Source organism: Corvus brachyrhynchos, unplaced genomic scaffold, assembly GCF_000691975.1.
Source record: "Corvus brachyrhynchos isolate BGI_N302 unplaced genomic scaffold, ASM69197v1 scaffold101, whole genome shotgun sequence".
Taxonomy (NCBI): Eukaryota; Metazoa; Chordata; class Aves; order Passeriformes; family Corvidae; genus Corvus; species Corvus brachyrhynchos.
The window spans coordinates 19,912,331-19,937,254 of record NW_008237239.1 but is presented as its reverse complement, the minus strand read 5'-3'; the positions used below and the strand labels follow the sequence as shown (position 1 = coordinate 19,937,254).

General features: G+C 38.4%; 1 protein-coding gene across 12 annotated transcripts in view; it reads right to left on the bottom strand.

The window, feature by feature from the left end:
- Nucleotides 1-24,924, bottom strand: part of NRXN1 (neurexin 1) — a 672,391-nt gene that overhangs the window by 113,870 nt on the left and 533,597 nt on the right. For all 12 annotated transcript variants that reach the window (XM_008630366.1, XM_017730095.1, XM_008630367.1 and 9 more), the window contains one exon: nt 7,791-7,962. In XM_008630366.1, coding sequence (XP_008628588.1) covers nt 7,791-7,962 — 172 coding nt within the window. The remainder of the gene's footprint in view (nt 1-7,790; nt 7,963-24,924) is intronic.

The window sequence follows — 24,924 nt, the reverse complement described above, 5'->3', positions numbered from 1 at the left end:
GCAGGTCCCACACTTAAGATATAGGACCAGTTGTACCAGTTCTTGCGATAAATTGGGATACTCTGAGATAGAATTCACAAGGAAAGACTTTCAACAGGTATTCAGCTGCAGAATGATATTGGGCTTTCCAGTTCTGAGGTATGAAAAAGAAAATTAAGATCTTAAGATGCAGAACTGATATCTGCCATACTGTCTTCCTATATCTTTGAGGTCCTAGTGTTCTCACTACTGTCCATTGTCAAACATGTGCCGTTGGAAAAACCAAATCCAAACCAGAAACAAAGTGTTGAAGGGAGGTTATTGTGATGAGCGGAAAAATGAGAAAACTATTCTGCAAAAAGTCATGTAAGAACAAAGTGGGATGAACTGGAAAGTACTTGGACTGAAGGCAAAAGAAAATTTCTTAAGAGTAGAATATTTCTCCTAAGTTACCCTCTAAGAGAAACAATTTATGCAAAGAAGCAGACTTGACCCAGTACATTTTAATTTCTAATTTCTTAAGCTCTTCTATTGCTAACCTAACTTTTAAATACACATGGGGAAAAAAAAGAAATGGGAATGGGAGAAAAAGCCATCCAAACCACTAATCCTTTACAGGGAAAGTGGGCCATTGATTTAAATACAGTTCCATTAATATTTTCTTTAGCATTCTAAACATTCTCAGAACTTGTTTTTTGACTGATAATGAAAATAATCCATGAGCTGTCTACAGCATTAAACCTTTGTCTTGAGCCAGTGCAATCAATTAACAATGTTTTCTATGAAAATTCAGATTATCTCACCCATGTGCATTATCTTTCATAGATCAACTTTGCTTTTACTGCTACAATGCATTTCCAACAGAGTAAGTTTTTTTAACTCTGGGATAAGAATGAAAAATTCTTTGATTGATTAAAATGTTGTTTAAGCTAACAAAGATTTTGGAAAATCTCTCATTCTAGGAGAAAAATGCAAATTGCACAAAACCAATAATTTCTGGATTCCAGAAACGTAAATATTTGGGATTATTAAATGTTTGTATTTTAAAATACCTGTTTAGATTTTTATGCCTTTCATTTTTCCATTTTTTTCACTGCCTGTCAAAGGAGGCACATTTATATTTTTTTTAATTCTTCATTCACTAATCTTTTTCTTCTGTAGTAATCTTGCTATTGCCTCTATTAAAGCTTGTATGTATGGTTTCTAACTTTTATATTAAAAATGTCAATGTTATTCAATATACAACGAGGTTTAAATGATCATACTTCCATTGAAGATTGATTGATTTACTCTGATTTTCATTAGGTGGGAATCTGTGACCCTGTTCTCCCTAAGGTAGAGTTTGATCCATCAAAGAACTCAACCTTTACCACCAGGGCTGCGCAAATTCTTCCTGATTATTTTCACATGGAACTTTATCAAAGACTTTTTGCAAATCAAAAACCCCGAGTGTATTAACTCATTCATGTTTATACCCCATTATCGCCTACAAAATCAGAGTAGGCTTAACTATAACAGGTACCAGCAGACCTTCCCAGATGGAGACCTCAGCATAAACAGAACCCCAAGGAAATGGACACATGAAAGGCCATAAATAACACTGATGAGTTTTGCTTTCCAAATCAGGGAGGATGCGACATCACTCAGTCAGAAAATAACTACTGACTTAGCTGGTATTTTTCCCGTTCTCTTCTGACTAATTCCATAGACTAAATATTTTAGACCCACATTTTCCACTCCTAAAGCCTGATTTTATACATATGGCATAAATTTATACATAAAGTGTTTACTTGCACATTCATCTTCTACATATTCCCAGATGGAGAGCTCCTGAGAAATCCTCATGATTTTTCCAAATGCTGTGATCTCCAAGGGAAGTAAAGTATTATGAGATGTCCTTATTTCATTGGCACTGCTGGTTTCCCCCAGCAGGAAAATGGCATCCAAACCAGGAGACATGGGGCAGTCTGTGTTTCACAGAAGCTAATTGCTTGAGCTTTAAGTCTTTTCCATTGGATTTCCCTCCTGGGCGGAAAGGCAGTTTTTATTTTGTCTTTGGGAACAAGTAATGAGAGACCCCTCTAGGTCTGTAAGCTTTGCATCTTATCAGATGGTGGTGCTCCTCACATCCTCTATGCTTTACCATTAGGATTGAGGGATGACGAATCTGATTGCAGGAGTCAAGACTCTGACCGCAGCAAAGGAACACACATGAGAGAGAATCAAGATGAATTCTTTTAGCCAGAGGCACCAAGTGAGAAAAAAGGTACAAGCACAGTGTTGCTGGACAAATAAATAGCAGTCAGAAGCTTATGTTACTTTCTTGTGAAACACCCTGAAAGTCCCGTGTCCAAACAGCAACGGCCAGGGAGGTTTGAAAACTTGCTGTATGGCAGAAGGCAAGGCAAACACTGAGTGATCATTTACTTGTTAGATTCCTAAATCACCTTGGCTATTGTCACCTTGCATGGATGTGGTGATAACAGGCTGACCATCCCTTTTATTAGAATATTCAAAGACACATTTGTAAAAGTGCTTAAGATGTCTCCCTACCACCACATTTACACCTGAAAAACATCCTTGATTCTCTTCAGAAGTGGCTGTAGAGGCTTGAATTTGGAAGGTATTTCTAAGCCAATAGTAAGCAAGTTAGGCAAGTACATGGATCTCTTGGGAAATGCTAATCCATTCCTGGAGAAACAAATGTACTGACACAAATGTCTCCTGTTAATTTTATAGTCAAAATCTGAACACAAAACCCAAGACAAATGGATGCTATTTACCCTAAATAGGATACATGGTAATATCTGACTCCTAGCATTTATCTTAAAGTCGGGTGCACCCCATGAAAAGATGACAGAAGCTTTTTATATTTTCTAGAATACAACGAGTGAGAGAAGCATTTAAATGACATATCCCCTTCTCCTAGCTGTTGGATATTCTGCAGGAACAACCTCTATCCCACAGATCCAGAGAAAGTCCCTGAAGAAAATTTGTGTGATCTCAGCTGTTTAATCAAAACCAAACCACCAAAAAACCCAAAAACCAGCTAACCAAAAAAAAAAAAAACCAAAAACCAACCCAAAACCCAGTACAGGGGTATTCTATATTATACTGAAGCCCTAAGAGCTGGTGATTGCCATATTGCAGAGGTACTTGGCACTAAGCATAATGTCAGTTTGATCTTCTGCCAGCATACATGGACTCTCACACAGGTTCTTCTTTGGTGTTTATGTTCCATCGTGATTTAAACTCCCCAGTTACAGAGATACATTTGTTCCAGTAGTCTGGCAGTGCTTTGGACAAGCTCTTTTGTTCAAGCAGTGTGAGTGACATGCTCATGCTGTCAGACCTTGGTCTGTCAGGCACATCCCTGACATGTCCTGACCCATGGGGTACATGAGGACAGCTGTAACGAAGTTATACTTTTCTAAGGCTGAGCAGAGATCCAGGAATGACTAGGAGGGCATCGTTTTAGATATTTGCCTATATCAGAATGTATCTTCCAAACTGCTGCAGGGTCCCAAGTATGCTGAGCATTCTCAGCAGACTGAACAGCTTTGAAACCACAGACCCATTGCCCAATATCTAATAGGTCATTTTCTATATAGAAAATTCTGCATCAGTCTGATTTACGATGGAAATCATGAAGAGAACATCCTCAATGGTAAAATGATTAGTTCTGCTGTGTGTTTCAAAAGAATCAGCATTGGGCAAAGTGACTTTGACCTCAGAAAGAATAGAGTTAGTCTCAGAAAAGTGATTTTGAAATTCTTTCACAGTAGGTGGTGGTTATTGTGGCTTTAAAATGTCCTCTGCCTTGCTTTGATATGCTTTCTCAGACTAGTAAAATGTACACGCTTCACTACCAAGGAACAAGAATCGGATAATTAAGAAAACTGTTTTTTATGTTAAATAGATATGGTTCTGAGCACTATTATGATAAAGATTTGGAGCTTTTTTCTTCTCCTTATTTGGTCTTATTTGAAACAGATTTTCTTTCAGGTAAGGAAGAAAATGTTGTTTCAAATTAAATAAAATGCTTTGTTCTCAGATTATGTAAATTCCCTATAAACACTGGGCAATCTTGGCATGAAAAGTCAGAACATTTTATTTAGAAAATTAAGATTTTGAAATTAATATTTTGACCTTATTTAAAAAAATTTCCTTTTCTTTTTTCAATTTTGTCCATAATTCTTAGTTCAGTTTGACACAAATTAACAAGTCCTTTGTTTCATGCATCCTTAGGAAATCTACACTTCAGTGTAGAACTATTACCTAACTGAAGTTACAAGAGCAGCCTCTTCAGAGAAGCAGCTGGAGTTGCTATTGTGGTGCAGTCCCATCACCACAACAGCAGCCAGACCATTGGGAAGGGCAATTAAAACTAGACAGTGAAGCAGACAAGATAAGCCACAAGGAGTCGAAAGGATCTGCATGGAAATGGGGATAGTCTATTGATTAGGAGCTCTGACTGCACAGTCAGCAGTTTTCTCATTCCTGTTTAATATGATCATAAATTAGGCTTCTTCCAGATAAGTTAATGTGAATTCACTATCTGAAAAAGAGGTCAAGATGAAACGCTAAAGTTCTTTGGGAAGATGCAGAGGGATAGTGATAATTCAGCAAAGAGACCGGATTTAGTTAAGAAAGATGGAATATATAAATCAAGTGAAGATACAGGCATCTTAATCAATTATCAAAAAAGTAGTGTCTCACTCTCAGTCACAGGGCTATGCACCAGCCACAAACACAACGAGAAATGGGAAAAACAGGATCATTATTAAATAAAGGGCAGAAATTGAAGTGTACATCCTCATAGCTCTAGCACTTTATTCAGAGAAGTGACAAGAAAGAAATTGCAGACTAAAAAATTTACTTTGATGGTAGTCTGGAAGAACATACATATGTAAATCTAAACCTCTGTTTCTGAAAAACAACCAGCCATTTCAGAATACTGAAATCTTCACATTTGTCTAGAACAAAACCACAGTTTTCCAAACTACATTTCAAAAAACAACCATCCACCTTAACTAGGATAATCATCCTCTACCACTGACCCCTACCTCTCTCCCTTTTTCAGCTCTCTCATTTCACACCCACTCAGATATAAATTGAAGGTGCATTGGCCCAAAGCAAACTCAAGTCTAGTGGGATCAAGAATGATGTAACAGGAGAGAGACACTACATTCTGTTCATCTTCCAGGGTCACTCTTCTGCATTTTATGCAGCTCTTGGATAAAACACACAAAGCCACCATGGAAGTTCTGTGAAGCATTGCCATGTGATTTTTTTTTTTTTTTGCAAGGTACCAGCTGTTATTGGGCCTTGGGTGTCCTTTTCTACAGCAGTTACATGGGGCTGGATGAAGGATACACAGGCAATGAAACTGGAAAATCCCGAGACTCTGACCAGAAACTTCTCTCAGAAAATCTTCACCCAGCATTTGAAGACACCAAACTCAAACAAGCAATGTCTTGTAATCAGACATCCCAACCTGAAGTGTAATTCTGAGAAAAATCTTTCCTCATAAAGAAAGACCTGCTCAGCTGGTATGCTTTAGACAACCAACTGATTATTTAATCTTGTTTTATTTTTGAAAAAAGAAAATCCAGCATATTTAAGTATAGCAATTTTACTAATTAAGCTGCCTAATCTTGGTTTTATCTTTAATTAAAAACCCCAAAACAACAAGACTGGCAAACCTGATGGAGCGGCATGGAAACAGAAGAGAAAGTTATGGCTAGATGGTCTCGTTCTGAGAAGGGTAAAGAGATGGAAAGTGAAAAGGAGGAGGACAGCAGCCAAAAGAAATGTTAAGGCATACAGGAGCCATAAAATATTGCCGTGGGAAAGGCAAAGAAAGTTACAGGCCAAAAGCAGTCTTAGAAGATCCAGAAATAAAGCAAACCAAGGGATTCTGTAACTCAGCTAAGGAAGCAACTGAAAATGCCTTGAAATGCAGCCTGCACATGAATTGCTCGTGAAAACTCAAGAAGTTCTAATTTTATGTTTTTCTTTTTCACAGAAACATCCAACCTTCCTCCACTCCACTAATCCCATCCCAAGGATACCACTATATATTCTAAATTGATCTTTGTTCAGTATAAACAAGTTCTGTGTGCCACCAGCTTCTGAACTCAAGGCTTCTTTTTGTGTTTGAGCCTGTCCACGAGCTCCTTGCTCATCCCCACAGACCTCCTGGCATATTTGCCCGACTTCCTCTTTGTTGGGATGCATCACTCCTGAGCTTGGAGGTGGTGAATTCATGCTCATCATTTAGGTAAAAACCAAAAGAAACAAAAAACCACCTAAAAACTATTTTTCCCTTTGTGCTGAATATGTCTTGAACACAAACTAAGACAAGTCCTCCCCAGCTTCCACCTTCTTATTTCAGCAACCATCTACCAAACACTGAAAAACTAGAAAGCCAGGGGGCACAAGGGAAACAGGAATATCTGAAAGATCACTGAGCATATTTCATTCAGTATCCCCCTTTCCCTCAAGAGTTTATCACCTCTCATAGATGTCTCTAACTTAGAAACAATTAATGGCTCTAGTTGCCAGAGCTGTCATTCATTCATAGCACATTAACACATAGGTGGGGTTTTTTTTACAGCTTCTGCTATATATAATTTCTTTTCCAATACATACTTTCATTATTTCATGTATTCTGAATTATTTCCAAGAAATTATCTGAAGGGTTATATTTCATGTGTGGATTTTTTAAAAATTATTTTTATTTTTTAAAAAGTCACGTAAATAGCTGGACTACAACTGAAATGGCAACAACAATAACAAAAAACCCCATCCTAAATACTAATTATTAGTCCATGGAATGGCTTATGCATTCCTTACTAGTGAAACACATCCTCCTGTTGCACTCCACCCCCAAAAATGAAGAATTTTCTACTTTTAAACCAATAAATCAGAACAATCATTTATGCAATAGGGATTCTGGTTTGCATATTTGCCTTCATGTACACCTTTAGATTTGCTGCCTTTTACTTAATATAAACACACAGAGCAACTGTTAAGGGATAACATGCAGATGTGTAAGTTACCATTAATGGCTCAGTAGTCCTACTCAATAAGAAAGGTGGTGCGTATCTGAAAAACCTGTTGCCTTTAAAAATGAATAAAATTAGTAGCATAGTAATCCCCAGGGCATGGCATTTGCATAAAATTAAATATGGGCCTGCTCAAGGCAGCTCTGTCATCATACTAGTGGTCCTGTCCAAGTAACCAGCATCATCTGCATAAATAATATCCTGTAGTTTGCATTTGAGGTTAAGGCACCTCAGTTTGGTTGGTTGGTTGTACAATTGGTAACTGCGACACCGTTTGGTTTGTGTCTGCTGGAAGACTTCTGCTAAATTCATAAGCCTCAGATTGCTGTAATCTTGTAATCAAAAGAACACTGACAACCTTTTCCTCAGTAAATGTTTCACCCCATCAATTGGGGATAGATTTGGGAGTCACTTTAAACTGTGTAGCTTTTGTCAAAGCCTTTTTTTTCCCCCTAAACCAAAATTGCAGTAAAAACAAATGAAAGCAAAGAACAAAACTACTACTTCATGACTCAATAACTGCATTTTTCCACTTCCAGTAATAACTTGAATTTGAGCTTTTAAACTCACTTAGGAAATGCCATCATCATAAACTGAACATTGCTCAGGACTCTTTTAACTACTTCTGTAGCTACTAAAACACAGCAAAGGAGCTGATACTGCATTAGAAGAGGAGCAAAACGAGGCAAACTCCAGGCATACCCCACCCTCTTAGTGCCAGGTGTTTGTGTGAGGCCTTACCTGCTGGGTAACGCTCGATGACGGGCCAGTTGTCCACCTGTAGGGTGGCATTGCCACCACTCCTTGTGAAGCGAACCACGTGGTACTTCCCATCGTTAATGATGGCGTTCATCTCTTCGATGGCGATGTCATCCGTCCCAACATTAAATTTAACTCCAATTTTTCCCTGGTGCTGCATATTTAAAAAAAAAAAAAAAAAAAAAAAAAAAAAAAAAAAAAAGAGGAAGAAGAAAAAGAAGGTCTAATTAAGAGTTGTTTTGTAAGAAATTGAGACAGTGTGTCATACAGGGGAAGATTTCTAACAACATCTTCCCTCCTCAGATGTAACTTCTGAAGGCTTGTGTGTAGCAGTGACAAACCTTCTGACAGCTTAGGAAGTCTGGGATGCCTTTTTGATGGATAATTGATATTCCAAATGAGTTATTTCACCAAAATGAGCTCTCTCCTTTTCCAAGAGATTCAGATCAAGATGGGGAGGGGGGAAGATGGAGGAAAGCTCAAGGTTTCTGTCTTTGTCCTCTCCCTCACCTCCATGAGGATTAAACAAAAATTTTCCTTTTAGACTTTCAAAACAGAAAGCCTTGCAGTGTCACTTGGAAGAGATACAAGAATTTTCTGGCCATGAAAGCCAAGTGCCAGCCCTTCTTTTCCTTTTTTCAAACCTCATTCATACTTAAGAGTCTCCACAAATTATAATAAAGAAGGAGAATTTTTTTTTTTTTTCTCTTGGAGAGATTTTTGGCATCACATTGTAGTGATTCTGAATTAAGTTAAGATCATACTGGCTGATTAAGAAAGAGTTCCCTGTTCAGAGCCAGAGAGCAGGGAAAGGCATTGGCTGACACAGGGATGGTGGTAATGTTCCCACTAAGGGCAGAGAGTCATTCTTTTGCTGGGATTTGACTATAAACTCTTGTGTCTGAGTGCTCTCAGGGCTAAGGGGACTTCCCATGCACATCCATACCTGGGACCAAAACAAAGATTTTTCCAAATTATTGTCATATTGGCATGTTTTCATTTTTATTGACACTTAATTATTAAAATATTCACTCGAATAAGACACTTGCATTTTAATAACATCCTTTAATGTCTATTAAAGTTAACTTAAGGGCTATGTAATATTTTTTTTTCTCCTATAAAATCAATTCTACTCTTCAATAAAAGTATTTATTACATTGAGGAGAAAAAAAGAAAAGCACTGCATAGTATGAGATTAGGCACTTGTGCATAATAAGTGGTAATTCTACATGAAATTTCATGTTCTTGATACTGGTACATCCTTCATTTAAAGTTAAAAATCTTCATAAAGTTCTTACACGACCAGATCAAGCACAATGAAATATTTTACTTTGCACATCTTGGCTATTCACATCAAATTTTCTAGAACCAGTTTCACCTCTCCAGCAGAGCTGTTATGTCTGCTCCCTCTTTGTCTTACTACCCTAGCACTGCTTCCTGCAGTAAGTGTATTCTGCAGCTCCTTGTCTCTGGAAGTCCCCCAGCTAAAAAACTCAGGAGTTCTTCATTTTATTCTCTTTTTAAACACCTGACTTTGTTTTCCAACTGCTTGCAGTTACACAGCTGAGCAGCTGCTGAACACCTTTGCAGTTCCTCAACATTTTGGCACGACACTATCACCTCTTCAGCTATGACCTTTTTTGAAACAATAAAAGGGCCACTCCCTGATGAGATTTGCAGAATGACTCCGAAAAATATTTTTTGTTTGCTCAGTTGATTGAACAATGTCCTAAGCATTCCTCTTTTTTTCTTTGTGGATTGTTCTAACATTTCTGCATTGGCTGGTGCTACTTTTCCGTGTCTATAAAAGCGTCACTTAAGAGTGTCACTATAAGACATCCACTTTATCCAATTCATGCCCATCTTCTTTTGCCTCTGGTGTGAGTTGCATAGCAATTTCCCAGTTTTCTTGGAAGGGTAACTGTAGCTCTTCTTAATTTTAGCTGTTTCAACTAGACTCAGAATAAATTTCACCCATTTTTTTCCCATGGATGCAGTAGCTTACTTGTTTCACCTGTTTCATTCATATGCTTACTCTCTTTACACAGAAATATATACAAAGAAACATAATGTTGTCCTGGCTTTAAAGTAATCTCCTCTTTTAGTAATTTTTGAAATGCAAAAAACCAGCATGTAATGATAATGGCATATGCAACTTTTCTTAGTACTTTCAAGAAATCAAAGGCTCTGAGAATTAAAAAAAGCTGACTAATTTTACAGTGACTCATAATTATACTATTCATAACCTACACTTTAAATACTGGCTCTCTTATTTGCTATATATATGCATATAGATATATTTTAGATTTTTTAAAAAATGATAAAGCAAATAAAACAGCTTTACAGTGAATAGAACTGTCACAGGTAAAAAGAAGTGGCACACAAGGTACATATATCAGCAGTTTTTCCAAAGTTACAGCATGTGGGGCTGCAGCCAAGTTGCCATTTACAAATGGCCAAGTACTGGCAAGTGAAATGAATGCTTCGCAGACTTGAAAGCAGATTTTCAGCCTTCCTTTACAGATATATACTTTCTAGTGAAAAAAACCCCAAGTTTCCCTGACTTCCCCACCTTTGTATAGAAATACTGTGCACAGACACCAAACATGCAGACACAATAGCAAACATCACCCTAAAAGCTGGTAACATACTACAGTGATTCTTTTGTCTTTATTTGTAATATATTTATATATCTGAAAGCACAAAAAACTCCATTTTAAAGGGTACACTTCATTTTTTCCACACTTCTCCAGCACCTGTGGGCATCTCTGTAACCACCCACCCCCCCCAAATAAAAAAAGGAAGCAAACCTGTGTTTCACATTGAAGACTTCCTGATTATTATATCCATATTTAAGTTTGACTTCTGGACATCACATCAAACATTATATGAATTACAATCCCACTGTGCACAGCCCTTTAGAACCACAAAACAAAACATGATGCTGCAATAAGCACCTTTCTGTGTAGATAGGGGGTTTTCTGAGCCCTTGCATTATCATGCAGGACTCGCTGCACGCCTCCTGCACTGCAAGATAACATTATTTTTCATTTGTCTTTGGTTAAGACCACGTGCACACAGACTTATTGTGGATCAGCTGACATACAGTAACTTGTTGAGATAACTTGATCTCAGCCTTCAACCATATTATGATTAATCTAGTGGGTCTGTAACCTTTTAGAAAGAACTGGTTTTTATATTTCCTCTTTTTGGAGCAATATGGTAGTGCAGAAAGGAAAGATACTGATAAAATTGAAGCCTACTAAATTACTATTTTCACTTTGCCAGCCTCAGTTGCATAGTAAAGCGGTAGAAATTTTCCTTTATCACTTGTTCATTCAAAATAATCTTAGAAGTCATTCTTCCTTTCAGAAACAGCCTCAGACAAATGCTGAATGAGAGGTTCCCTCTTCAGCAGCCTGCTGATGGGCACTGTAGAAATGCCTGTGCATCACTAAATACTGCAGTAAGTCAGCACTTCTGTTGAATGGTGCTATCCCTGACAACGACCCAAAAGAGTGCAGGCTCATATTCCCGCAAGCAAAGATTTTTTTTTTGCCCACAAGCAAAGATGATAATTTCAGAACTCCCCTGGTAAAGATCAGCTCTGTACACAGAGCCCATAGAAGTCCACTGCACTCTTTATGGTTCTCAGCCTCTGTTTTCTTTTTCTCAATCTCACCCAGTTGTGAGAGAACATAGTAATGAAATCAATTCCTTTTCCTACTGTGCCTTTATCTATTCCAAACTGCTAAGGCCACAATAACAGAGCAGTGTTGTGCAGGAGGAGGGAGAATTTCCAAGAAAGGCCGAAAGAGAGGATGCACCTTCAGGAGAGGAGGGATGCATCTCAAGAAGTGGCATAGACATTGTGTTTATGGAGATTATTTTGAACCTCAGATCTGAAGGTAATAGGAATAATGCTAAATGCCCCACGTCAGCACCACTGCTCCCTGGGACAACACAGCACAGGGACCTTGGATTCATGTACAGATGCTCCATGACATTCTGAGCATCATCAGCAACTCTAGAAACGCCAAACTTTTGGTTTGGAGGTGCTTTGGCCACCAAGCTGTCCTGTTTCTGAGGCCAGGGTAGCTTTTATTTCTACATTAACTACAGAGGCAGATAAGTTAATTTGTTGTTGGCCAAAGTGCCCCTGTACATTACTGCAACACACAATGCAGGCTTTGTTTATAGCTTAAATTCTGCTGTCCAAGCTCACAGGCTAAGGACAAACATGTCAATGGCTTCAAAGCAGTTGGATAAAACCGTGAGATAGCTCCAATTCTATGCTCCCAATGTGCTCTGAAACACTGGGAGCTTTGATTGCTCAGATAGTATAGGATGTGTATGTGTGCACCTGTACATACCAATCACTTCAAAATGTTTTGTCTTCAAAAGCTCTGGCAGCTACTGTTGTAATCTAGCAACTCCAGGGGAGTATTTTCAAGCCTGTTTTAAGAATTGTGTACTCTAAATACTTAACAGACTTCTGATGAGGCACCAGGAATGCTGATGAACCCAAGAACCAAGCAAGAAAGGTGGAATGCAAATCAAGCCAGCAGCTGACATTGCAATTTGTTCCCTGTTGGACTCTAGTTCAGGGCTACCAATCTGCCAAAATGCAGTAAAACCAATGCTAGTATTATATATATGTAATTGATATTTCCTATAACATCAGCAATGCTTCACTGCTCTCTGTAGCAATAACTCTGGAATTAGTCAAACATGAGTGCGTGCAAATTTGGCACAACAGTAGTTTTAGAACAGACTGCAGACAACCTAAGCTCGTAATGCTTACAACCTTTAACCACTTCCAAGGAAAAGTAATAACACTGTGACTCCCACAGGTGAACAAATAGAGAAGAAAAAATTCAAGCATGTCAGCTTGCATTTTATATCATCAGCCCCTGAGGCACCACTTCCTGGTGAATGTGGTAACAAAGTCTTACAACTAAGTGAAGGTTTACTTTGATTTTATTGAAGTGTAAGTTTCTTGAGTTTTATTAAGAGTGAGATCATTTTCACTCAAATGTAATCAGAGGTTAATATTCCGTATGATAGAAATCTATGGAAGATGATTAAAACAATCTCTGGGTTTCTCAATTCTGTAAGGAAATGTATATTTTAAAATAGTACTGCTTGCTTCAGAAAGTGAGGGGAGGTATATACAACAGACAGAAGATACACTTGAACTCCAAGACCAATGGAGTAACTACATATATTTTAGTCCAATAATCCATCGTTATTTCTTATTGCCATCTAGTATCTTCCAGAAGAAATGCTTCCTGGAAAATACACAGAAAATATAAACCATCTGTGAAGAATTCTTTGAATGAATACATCTCTTATATGCCAGTGAACTTTCTGAATACCGAGTTTTAAATTCATTCTCTTGGGTTTTATGCCATTGACCTAACACTATATTTTTTTTCTTGTTGTTGTTATTGCTTTTCTCTATCAGAAGTGACAAAATAGCCAACCTATCTTTACCAACAATAACCATTTTTTCCCTTTTTAGTCAACTGCAAGTCAAGACACCACAGAAACAGGCATTCTCCTGTCATACCTCATCTTGAGTACTTACAGCGAGTTTTTGTGCCCTTTTATGAATTCAGAAAGGTAACCATTTGCAGGGATGGATTAGAGCTTTCAGCATATCAGTGCTTGACATACTGCAGAAAGTGCAGGAGGGGCTTGAAATCTCTATCAAAGTGCTGGCAAGCAAAGTTACTACTTAGAGGTTGGCACTTTGAGCAAGGAAGCAAAGACTTCTGCTGATGCCTGATAGGATGCATCCACCTGGTACTCAGTCTTTTGGCACCTGACAAGTGGGAAACTGTTTGGTTTCTCTTTCTTTTCCCAAAAGCTGGTAATGTGTAGCCAGCGTGGAAAAGCAAAGAAAACAAAACAAACTAACCAAACTTTCCCTTTTTCTGGTTTCCTGGTGAGGACACTAAGCTATTCCCAGTGTTCTTTCTTGCAAGTTCTCACCATTTATTTGCACCATTTATTTTCCCAATATTTGTTTAATTCTTAAATTCACATCTTTGTAGACCTTTGGTTACGGGGAAAAAAAAAAAAAAAAAACCAAACAAAACCAAAATACTTTCATCTTAATCCAAGCTACAAGTTCTGATAATTGTACTGAAAAGCTGAAAACCCAAAGCTGTGCAAGACACTGTGTCGGTAGACTAAGAGAAAGAACTGGAAATCATGTTAAATCATGACTGGGCTTGAGTGGAGGCTGGAATCCAAATGTGGCCCTTGGATTCCTGTGAGAAGAGCAGTCAGATCTATGATACCCATTTACACACACCAGTTGGAAATGCAATCCTGGCAGCAAAATGCTGCCTAACACTGTGCTATGCCACTATTCAGATTATTCATAGAGGAAAAATGTCTGCAGAGCCAGAAATGTTACCAGTATTTCCTGCAGCACCTGTGCATGCTCACCTAAGCACACATATACCTTTTTCATCTACACCAAGATCCTTCCAGAGACAGTACAAAGCACTTAAAAGACAGATCAATAATCATAAATATACAGCAACAAAACTTTTTTTTCCTCCCCTGCTTTTGGGAGCCTCAATTGGTTGTGCCATGAATTTGCATCATGTTTCACTCTCCCATTTTACTCAGAATTTCTGTAAGACCCTTTAATAAACCTCTACGTGACCCCAATTTCATGCCATTAAGTTATCTAGGTTTTCTAAATCGATACGGAAATAATAAAAATTCATTGTTCACCAGATGTCCCTGGTTGACATACAAGAAATAGCACTGTCACTGTAACAACATTATGTATACAAATACATACAGATGCTACCAGAGCTACTGCACTCTTAAACATTGGTCAATAAAAATTAAGCATCTTCTAGCCTTAAACCAATGACCCTTAAAAGAAATAAGGGTGAAAAGAAGAAAGGGTGAAGGAAAGAAATAAGTATGGGCTCAGCATCCCACTAATTTACAGCTGAGGTGCACCTGGAAAAAGAGACACCTAAGTGGCTCACTAAGTGGAAGGAACAACATGTGACAGAACAATCTTTTATGTCCCAAAACTCCATCTATGTGACTCACAGAACGAAATTCCTGGAAAGAAGTTGTCATGAGAGCAATCATTCACTGACCCAGCATCTCAGGGCAGGAAGCAACTACTCTTTACTGCTATGAAATAATGACTTGTATTACTTTTCTGCTTTAAAATAGTTGTCCTCACCGTCTGCTTTAAAGTGTTATAGCAATTCGATTTATACATGAAGCTCAGCAAGCAGAAAATATAGAAATATTTATAAAACTACAATTCTGACACTTCATCTCTCAGTCTGCAGTCTTCCTGCTTAGTTTCAAATGTTTTAATTCTCACTGCTATATATTATAGGTGTATTATTTCAGGTTACCCTGATGATGAATTCCTGAGACAGTGCAATTAGCTGAACAACCAGCCCCCAAAATGCAAAAGTTATGAAAGACATATGGTGTAGAGCCCACAGCAGCAGCATACTGCATCTTATTATCCACTCAGCATCATTACTGCAGTACACAAAATTAGGTTTTTCTGAGAAAACCTGCAGTAAAGAACAATTTAAGTAGCCAGCCCTTAATGTGCTATTTCTTTCAAAATAAAATGTTTCACAGAAATACCTTGACCTTACCAGTGCCTCACTCAGGGGTTTCAGGCATGGTAAGATGCTATGGATGGTTTGAAGAGATGCTGTTCACCAAACAGAGCATAGTCTGAAAGAAACCAAGTCTTAAATACTGGCCAAGGTAGCTCACAGGGCTTGGCTTTGCTCTGCACACCCATTCTCCATGAGGGCAGACATCTTGGGTACCTTAAACACAGGATGTCCAGCCTGAGGAATTCTATACTCACTGGCAACTCCAGCTACTCACAGATGGAAAGCAGTGCTCCTCCCCACACGTATATCAACATGTGTTTCTGAAAGGGCACGGTGAGATTTGAAAATTAGGCTTGCTTTCCAGTTTTTCATAGTGTGTTTTATACAGAGATTATAAAAAACAGCATTCCTGGAACTCAATACAGTCATCCAAAGGTGTAAAACAAAGGAGTAGCACCTTGGTATCAGTACAATCTAATCCACACTGGAAGTTGTCCTGGCTTAAGGGTATTGATTTCTGTGTTTAGAAAGGTTTCACAGAACTCTTCTGATAATTTGTCTGAAACAAATCCAAAGTCTGAGTGAGTAGGAAGTATAACTGGGACCAGAAGTGAAGAATCAGCAAATTCTCAATCAGGTTTTCATGCTAAATGATTAATAGCCATATGAACAACACACATGCTCATGAAAACACCAGTAATTATTCTTTGAGAATCTGGGTCAAAGGACTTTTCATATTAAAAGCCTGTAAGGAATTATTAAAAACCAAAAATGGCATTAGACATCCAACTCCTATTGAGCTTTAATGAAAAATGAACACCTACCTGCCATTCACACCTTTGCTAAGCTCTCCTTTAATATTAACCAGGGTTTTGAATATTTCCAGATGCCTACCACAAACACTGGGAAAAAACACTTTTTAAAGACTTCTTAAACACACATTTTGTATTCCTTTGTTGTTCTGATTGACTGTATGTTAATGTATTTCTAGAATAGTTTCCTAAATATTGTTCTCTTGCTTTGGGGTCACCAGCTGGAAATAACCTGTTCCTAATTCATCTTGGCTGCTAGGTACTTATTAGTGACGAGAGTTTACATGAAAGAAGACTGAACAGAAGAGGAAAAAATCCAGTCCACAAAGTGATTTAAAAGCTGGGCATCTGAATAGTGGACTTAGATAAATATTTTTTGCCTCCTACCTGTAAAATGAAGAAAGCATGATATTGTCACTTCAGAAAATTGTCTATCTGAAGCAATTTATAACTGAAAAGTAGTTCAGCAGAAGTAAAACAAAAAAACAAAAAAAAAAAAAGAAAAAACCCCAAAAATATCAACTACTGGTCTATGAGACAAATGTAGAACTGAAGTGAAAAGCCCTCTCACAAGGACACGTAACTACACTGTTACAAGCCAGCACAGCCATAACATGCCACAGGTTGGACTTGGGCTCCCTGCAAGAAAGGCAAATCCTGGTTGCTGTCCCATTTTCTGAGCAGTCCTATCACTTCTGTTGCCAGCTTTTTTCCTTTTATCCTCAAGTGTGGAGCCATTCTATGGCAAGCTTTCATGCCATGTATATTTTCCTTCACGGTAGTAGTTTCCTTTATCTTACCTTTCTTCATCTTGAAGATCTTTCAGAATCAAAACCAATTTGACAATTTACTGGTGTGCTGTGCTGTGCAGAGTAGCCTATTATCAATGCCACAACAGAGGATCTCACTTCTTTTGATCACTTAATGCTACAGAGCATGTAAAAACCCTTACACCAAATACATGTAGCACACGAAGTGATCAAACAGTGTTTGTTGACTGGACTGTAAAATCCCTCAGATAGCTGGAAGGGAAAGCAAAATCTGATAGCTACCTCCACGTTCTCTGCTCCTGCTGCTAACAACCCCCAAGGTTTGAAAGACATTGTTTTGGCATCTTAATAAAGCAAAACAAAACAAAACACCACCCTGTGGAAGAGTAGTGCTACAAATGAAAAGGCTCTGTACAAGAAATCATTAGTGTTTGTGAACAGCCTCTACAAGGTAGAACTCTCCGGGGGGAAGCCCTGCAAAATAGCACGAGCACCTTTGACAATGTGCTCCTCAATAATCAAGAAGTTCCTTAATTTTATTTAACAAGAAATCTGTCAGATAACTGAAGAGGCTGACCTTGAGAAAATCAGAAAAGATCAAAACTGAATTTAACCCACTCCAAGGGAGCTTTGCCTCTAACATGTCAGTACTGTCAGGCTCTGAATGCCTTCTGTGAAGCAGGGAACAGTCATGAATGCTGTTGTCCTTACTGGAATGGTCAGCATCCGGCTTGAACGATGTCCAAATATATTCGTGTTCATGAACACAAGGTTGTTTAAAAGAATCCCTAACAATGTCTAAATACTTGCTTTACAACAAGTAAAACAACGGCCATTAACAGCCAAATTGCAATATGCATCATTATCTTTAAAATGCACGTGGGAAGGGAACAGCATCATCGTTTTAGTTACAAACTCTTCACTTACAACAGACTTTTATTACAATTGGAAAGCACCATTTTTGGAAATGGGGCATGTTAGGCAGCCAGCAATCAATGGTTTAGGGCAGCATTCTAGCCTCACTGGTGGTGTGCTCCTGACTTCTCCCCTTACTTCATCTACTTTCTTCTCCTTTTGTTTTTTATTATACTTGGCAGATATTTGCCTTGGAAAGTTAAAAGTCAGAAGGAACTCCACAGAAGTCAAGGCTGCTTTAGAAATAGTAACATGCTAAAAACAGAACATTTCTCATTAGAGTTACTTGTCACTTTTTCAGAGCTTCTGCCTCGTACTGCTATTCTCACACATTTCACTGTGGAAGAGATGTGATGGTAAAATATTTGAAAGACAGCTGATGCAAATTATGTGCTTTCCATTTTTATATTTTTTTTAATTCTGTCTTTACTAAGATCAAGGTTTTACTAGAAAGAGCTTAGTAGAAAGCAGATATATAACTGTTTTTCCTTTTCATACTTCTACATCTTTAATGATAGTGAGGGACTATTTGAAAAACAGTATATTAATAATTTCACTGCTATTTGGTCAGATAAGCTTTTGCAACTAAATCAAGGTGGCAGGGAAAAGAATGGGCATCTCTGAAAGGGAAAAAAAACCATCAAAAACCTGCAGAGACCCATTGGAAATGGGACTTCCTAAAAACACAGCAGGGGAAAAAAGTCTGCATCTTAAATAGCCTCATAGGGAAGCTTATGTTTGAAATAACTTGTGATCTGCACCAGATATCCCAATGTCTTGCTGACTTTGCTGGTGTCACAGAGGTGAGGTTTCCACATGGGTGAACAAACCACTCGAGCAATTTATTCAAAAACATTAGACTCAAATTGGCTTTCATACAGCACCAGGCAAGGTAGGTGTGTGTGCATGGCTGTGCACACATACTGCCTTTCTGATATTCTTCTGTGCTAAATGAGATAACTTAAAGGCTATAAAAAGAAAACCCTATTTCTTTTCCTTCTCTTATTTTTTCCAAATTGTTCTTTGCCCACAAATAGTCTCATTAAGCAGCAACACCATCAGAGGACATCAGGCACACATTCTTTCACCTGAAGGGAAGCTCTAGCTTTTTGCCACTTCTGCTTTGTCAGTGCAATTGCTAACAGGTTTATTGGCTCTGCCAGTGCAATGGGCATTTGTGATTGACAGATCTCCCCAGTAAACATTCTCCCATTTCCTCTTTCAGCTCAAGCAGAGCATTGTGCAAGTGCTGTGCCCACCCTGCTGTGAGGAAACTCCACAAACTCCAGCATAAAGAACACACCACAAGCAAGGAATCCACTGGAGCTGCTCTGCCACTAAGCTCTGCTTCTTATATTACAGGAGGGCTTACATTAATGCCTAGATAGTTTTAATTATTATTATCTTCTGTGCTGCATCCCACAGTCAAACACTGAATTGGAAGCAGAAAGGTAAGTGCTGACAGTCAGCCATTTTTCCACCTGCTCTCACCAATATAAACCCATCACGACCTGCAGATACCTCCTTGAATGCTCGTATCTCTCTATATTTGATGTATGCAGATATATATATATAGGAGAGTGATGAGGTGAAACAGCCCCTCCTCCTGCCCACTCTCCATGCAGAGGGGTAAGAACAAGAATTCCTGATTAATTACTTATCAAGGCAAATCACCTTAATTAGGGTCAAATTCTGTGGCAGACAGTTTAATTCATTCTTCAGTTTCTGTGTGTGAACATATTTCTTTCTACAGAACAATTGATTTGCATCTCAATTCACACTCTTCAATTACATTTTTACTTTTTAAAGGAAAAAGAAATTAAAATAGTATCTTTTGAAATTAGCCTATCTGTTAAGAGGAAGATCCAATTTAATTCATTAGATTGCACTACTGGTGGGATCAAGGCAGTTCTCAGCCTCTTAAGCTCCTGGCTGAAGTGCTGATCCCAGTGAAGGAGAAGGATGCGTTCCCAGACAGAGAAATACTCAGACACACAGGAAATCTTGTGCTGTCACAGGTACCTGTTTATACCTATGTGTACCCCAAGGGAGGGTGGCTGGCTCCTGTTCCTTCTCATTACCCTCATAACAATTGTTTCAAAAGATAATTTTCCTATTTAAAAAAAAAAAAAGAAAAAGAAATTCCCCCTCTGGCATATGGCTAAAATTATTTAATTTGGAAAGGTGTCATGGATTCACTGTTTCAAACTCTAAAATTGCCACTGCCTACTGTATTTATCTTTATGTACTTATTAGCATTGATACTGAATAAGGAAAGGTTTTAGCTTGACTCTTAGTAAATGAGATGGATAAAAATAGGAAAAAATAGATGTGAAAAACTGTTTAGTCTTAGGAAGTAATGAAACTCAATACGAAGCCTCAGGATGTGATTCACAGGGAGATGGCCTATGATCCACTAGAGAGGCTTGCTTTGAAAGCTTTAGACAAAAAATAAATAAAAGAGGAAAAAAATATATAATCAAATATTATGCTCTTAATACTTTCTTCGTTTTTTTAATAAAGGAACCTAAGACATGGAGGTAAATCTTCCATATACAGCCTCTAACTTCTTTGTCATTCCTGTATCTGTTGGACAATGGGTGTAAGGTTTACTAGATACAGAAGCAAACAAAAATGGGGAGCAGCACAGTAGGAGCAGCCTTTAGTTTTAGAGATATAATTTATGATTTATAACTTCAGCATTTATTTCCTGACAATTTATAATCTGATGATTATAAATCCACAGTATGAACTAGATTCCAATTCCTTGTGAAATATTTTTGCATCACATTTACAGCTGTAAAAACAAACAGAAAAGCTGTTGTTGGGCAGCCCTCAACTCAGAGGGATTTAGATTTGGTTTAGGAAACACTCTACCCTTATTCCAAACCATGTAATTGCAGGCTGGGATACTTTCCACTTCAGTGAGTAGAATACTGGGATACTTTCTACTCTGGTAAGTCCAAGGCCTTCCTGCCAGGCAATTCCCACCACTATCCGACACAGCCATTCCAAAAGCAGAAATATATCTGCTTAATGGATGTTTCTATACTATTTCCAGCTTTCCCTCCCCACTCTCCCCTCCTCCCCAAGATTTCCTGAACAAGCTGAAGTTTTCCAGCTTCCTTGGTTCCCCTTTCAGGGGCACAGCCTGACAAAGGATTGACCCCACTCCACGCTTGCCCTGCTCCTGGAGAAAAAACCATGTAAAAGAGAATTGTAATGAGAAGTGTCAAGTTATCAGAGCCTGACAGAGCCTTCAGGGATCTTTGAAAATACACTAATGACTGCAACACAAGCCCACTGTGGTGTTACAGGATCTTCCCAAGCCTAGTCCTAAAGAAGCTTCCTATGAATCAGTGACGTCAGATTATGAAATCAAAGCTTGCCCTCTCCTTGCCCTCCTTCTTCCTTGTAATATATATACCTTGCAACCCACATAATGTCCTCCTGCCCCACAAAAAAACCCTCAAATTATTTTCAAAGCAGAACATGGTAAAATGTGAATATACAAAGCATTGTGCACAGATGGTGCCTTTCTGCTCCCCTCGGGCAATCCCTTTAGGGATATTATTGTTGGTAATAATTTGCTTTGCTTTAAAAAGCAAATAAGTGCAAAATAACAAATGCAAACAGTGAAAATAATGCAGAAATACGTAATGAAAAATTGTACGGGCTGCAAAAAGTCATTTCATATTATGTAGACTTAGAAAAACAATTCAAGTAGATATTGTCTGAAGAAAAAAGTATTTCATGCCTTCTTGCTGCCACTAGAACAGCTTCAGCAAACAGTTCTAACCAACCCAGTGAGCCAAATCGTAAAGCTTCAGGCAGTCACAAAAAGCTATTGATTTTCAGAAAAAAAGAAAAACGAGCTTTTTTAGCTGTAAATTCCTATTGATGTTTGACAAAAGTGTGCAAGGGGCATGTGCCAGTATAGCCATTGTGGGAAAAGCCAAAATTGCAGCTTCTCTGGTTAAGCTCCTCAGAAGTTTATTGTGGTCAGCCTCAGCCTGCTCCATCCGATCTTGGATCAAATAAAACACAGCACATATGATTCCCAAGAGCAATAATCAAAACTGAGGGTTTCAGATTCTGCTGGAAACAAAATTACAGGAAAAAGAAATGAGCTGGATATTTCTTTTTATTGCTGGGAAACAGATTTCTAACAACAAACCATGTGGATTTATTTTATTTTTTTGAAGTTAGCTCACCTATCCTGTGTAAATACATCACTGATGGATCCAATGGGATCCCTCCTCCCCTTGCACAGGACAGGTCTCCATTCCCTACAAGCAAAAGCATTTCAAAAGCCAGGTTTAGGCCATCCTAAGAAAGGATGACATGAGGCTGAACTATATGTTATTCCTCCCTTCTCTGAACATCATCTCACTTGTTTTCCCTCCTCCTGACAGTGGAAAAAAAGAGCTCATTCCCATTGCAGCCTGGGTCCTCTGGTCACCGTTAGTGGGACAACTCATCAGTGCCTTTAGGGTTGACACCAACCTTTTCAGCCTGGAGGTGTGTCTGAAGAACAGGTTGGGCTACTTTCTCCTGCATATAAAAGCTATAAAGATGGGATAATAAACTTTCAACAGTTTCTAAGGCACTCAGATGCAAAGCTGCCAGCAGCTGGTGCTGCATAAAACACTGCAACCCAACTTTATCACTGCTTTTACTCATATGACCTAGAATGGTTTGATTACATCTACCCAAAATATATTCACATTTCTGCCTGGATATACTATGACTTGCACTCAGTCTCTCACCTTAAATATGTTGTTGAGAAAACGAGCTGGGGAGGTCCCAGGAGTGCAAACTGATAACAGTTTTTTAAACTGTAGGGTGGGAGACACAGGTAAATATTTATTTTGCTACATATGTAACAAAATGACCCACTGAAATTATATTTTCAGAGTTTCCAACCAAATGCAGCAAAACCTAAAAGGCCTGTGCACTTGACCAGTGCCTGATAATTCAAACATTCAATAAGTGAGAATAAATCAAGTCTGGGTACAGCCACACAGCAACTAAAAGGACAGAAAACATTCACTGAATTTCAAGCATTTGACAAAACAATTTCCTTCTGGACCTTCATTTTGGAGCACAGCACCCAAAAGAGAATAGAGATGGGAAGCTCCAAAGATTTCACAAGCTTTTGTTCTGATCTCCCTATGCCTGAAGATGCTGCTCCATTTTCCAGCTGCTTCTTGCACCACTTTCTAAGGGTAGGCTGGACTAAATTCCGTGTTTAATTTAACATTATAATCCTGGGAAACAGCTGTTAGCCGCCTTCCAGAGTCATTCACGGGAGAGTTTCTCCAGGTTTGTTACCAGCGGTGAAGGGTGCTGACAGAGGAAAGTGCCATCACTTGTCCCCTAAAATCACCTTCCTGCTTTGTATTACAGTAATAAATACATAATGACATTGTGCATTTAAAAAAACCACCCCAAACAAACAGCAAAAGCCTTTCACAGTCTTCAGGATATCATTGCCAGCATCCCATTACAGATTCCGTGAGGCAGCAAACGGCTGGTGTTTATTATTAAGTATGACTGAACCTCAAACCCTCGTGGAATAAATACAGCTAGGATATATGTGAAGTACTTGCCTGCTTGCCTGCACCTGCCAACACTTGTCTCACTCTTGCAGAGGATACACAAAGCAGCAAGAGAGTCTCAGGGTTCGGAGACTCCCAGCTTAATACTTCCTAGTGCTAGTGGCTGCCAGAGTAATTTTAGTCTCTCCATTTGGGTTCATCTTTTGTACAACAGCGATAACATCTACGACGCCAAAGATGCAAGGACATGGTGCTGCTCACAGAAATACGACAGCAGAGCCCACAGGTATTGGCAAGAACGTGAAGATCTTTCAATCACACATCTCGGTCTGCAAAGTGCAAGTCAGGACACTTGGAAAAAGAGAAGATCTTTTGTGTGCCTTTGCACTTTTTCCTTTTATGCAGCAAAATCCAAAGTCTTTTCCAAAGGAAATCTAAGCCAAGGCAAACCAGATATATATTGATTAATCATGTTCATATTATGTCTGGAAAACATTTCTGCCATCTCCTCTTTGAGAAGTTATATTTAGAGTTGGGGTAGGAGCATATTTAGATGGAAGGGAAAATACATAGAAGAAACTGAATCTGCAATCACATTTCCTGATTAGATCTTACCGGAGTGCTGTCTCAGTGCTGCCTAAACATGGGGTAGTAAATGCCTTCAGTGCTCATTTTCATGCTCTCTATCCCTGCCTTCTCTGCAAATCAATAATTGGGTCATATGTATGAATTGGTTTTTGGGGTTTTTCTTGATTATTTTTGAGGTTTTTTGTTTTATTCCTCAGCTATAAGCATAGGCCCTAACTCCAAGCACAAAAGTCCTTACTGGGCAAGGGGAAAAACTGAATCGAAACCTCTTTTTTTTAATAAGAACCACCTTAATAATCTCTTGAACAAATGTATGGCTTTAGGGAGATACATAAAACAGTGAACACAGATATGCAGAAAGGTGCATTCAATCCCTTTCCTCCTGCTTATATTGAATAGAAGGTAAAATTGTCTCTATCAAGAAGACATAGAGGTTATAAGAATAAAGCATCATGAAAACCTGCAGTAATCCAAGCTTAAAAATACCTTGTTAGTAGAAATGGAATTGAAAACTTTGAGGATTTACATGCCTCAATAAGCAGTTTCATTACTTCCATACCTTAACTTATTCACAGTGTGTACTTGGACTGGTAAAAATAAACATTTAACTAGATTTTTTTGCTTTTTTCTTTTTTTTTCTGAATATGGGTGTGCATTGAAAAAGAGGAGGTTCAGTCTTCCAAGCTTTGTAATATTATGAGCTTTGTTAGCAGAAAGAGGATGTGAAGAAGCAACAATCAGCTTTATGACAGGCACTTCATTAACCCACATACTTCATAATTTGCTCACTGAACTAGCTGCTTTTCCTCTTCTCTCCGCAGGCACATAAATAGCAAAAGCTA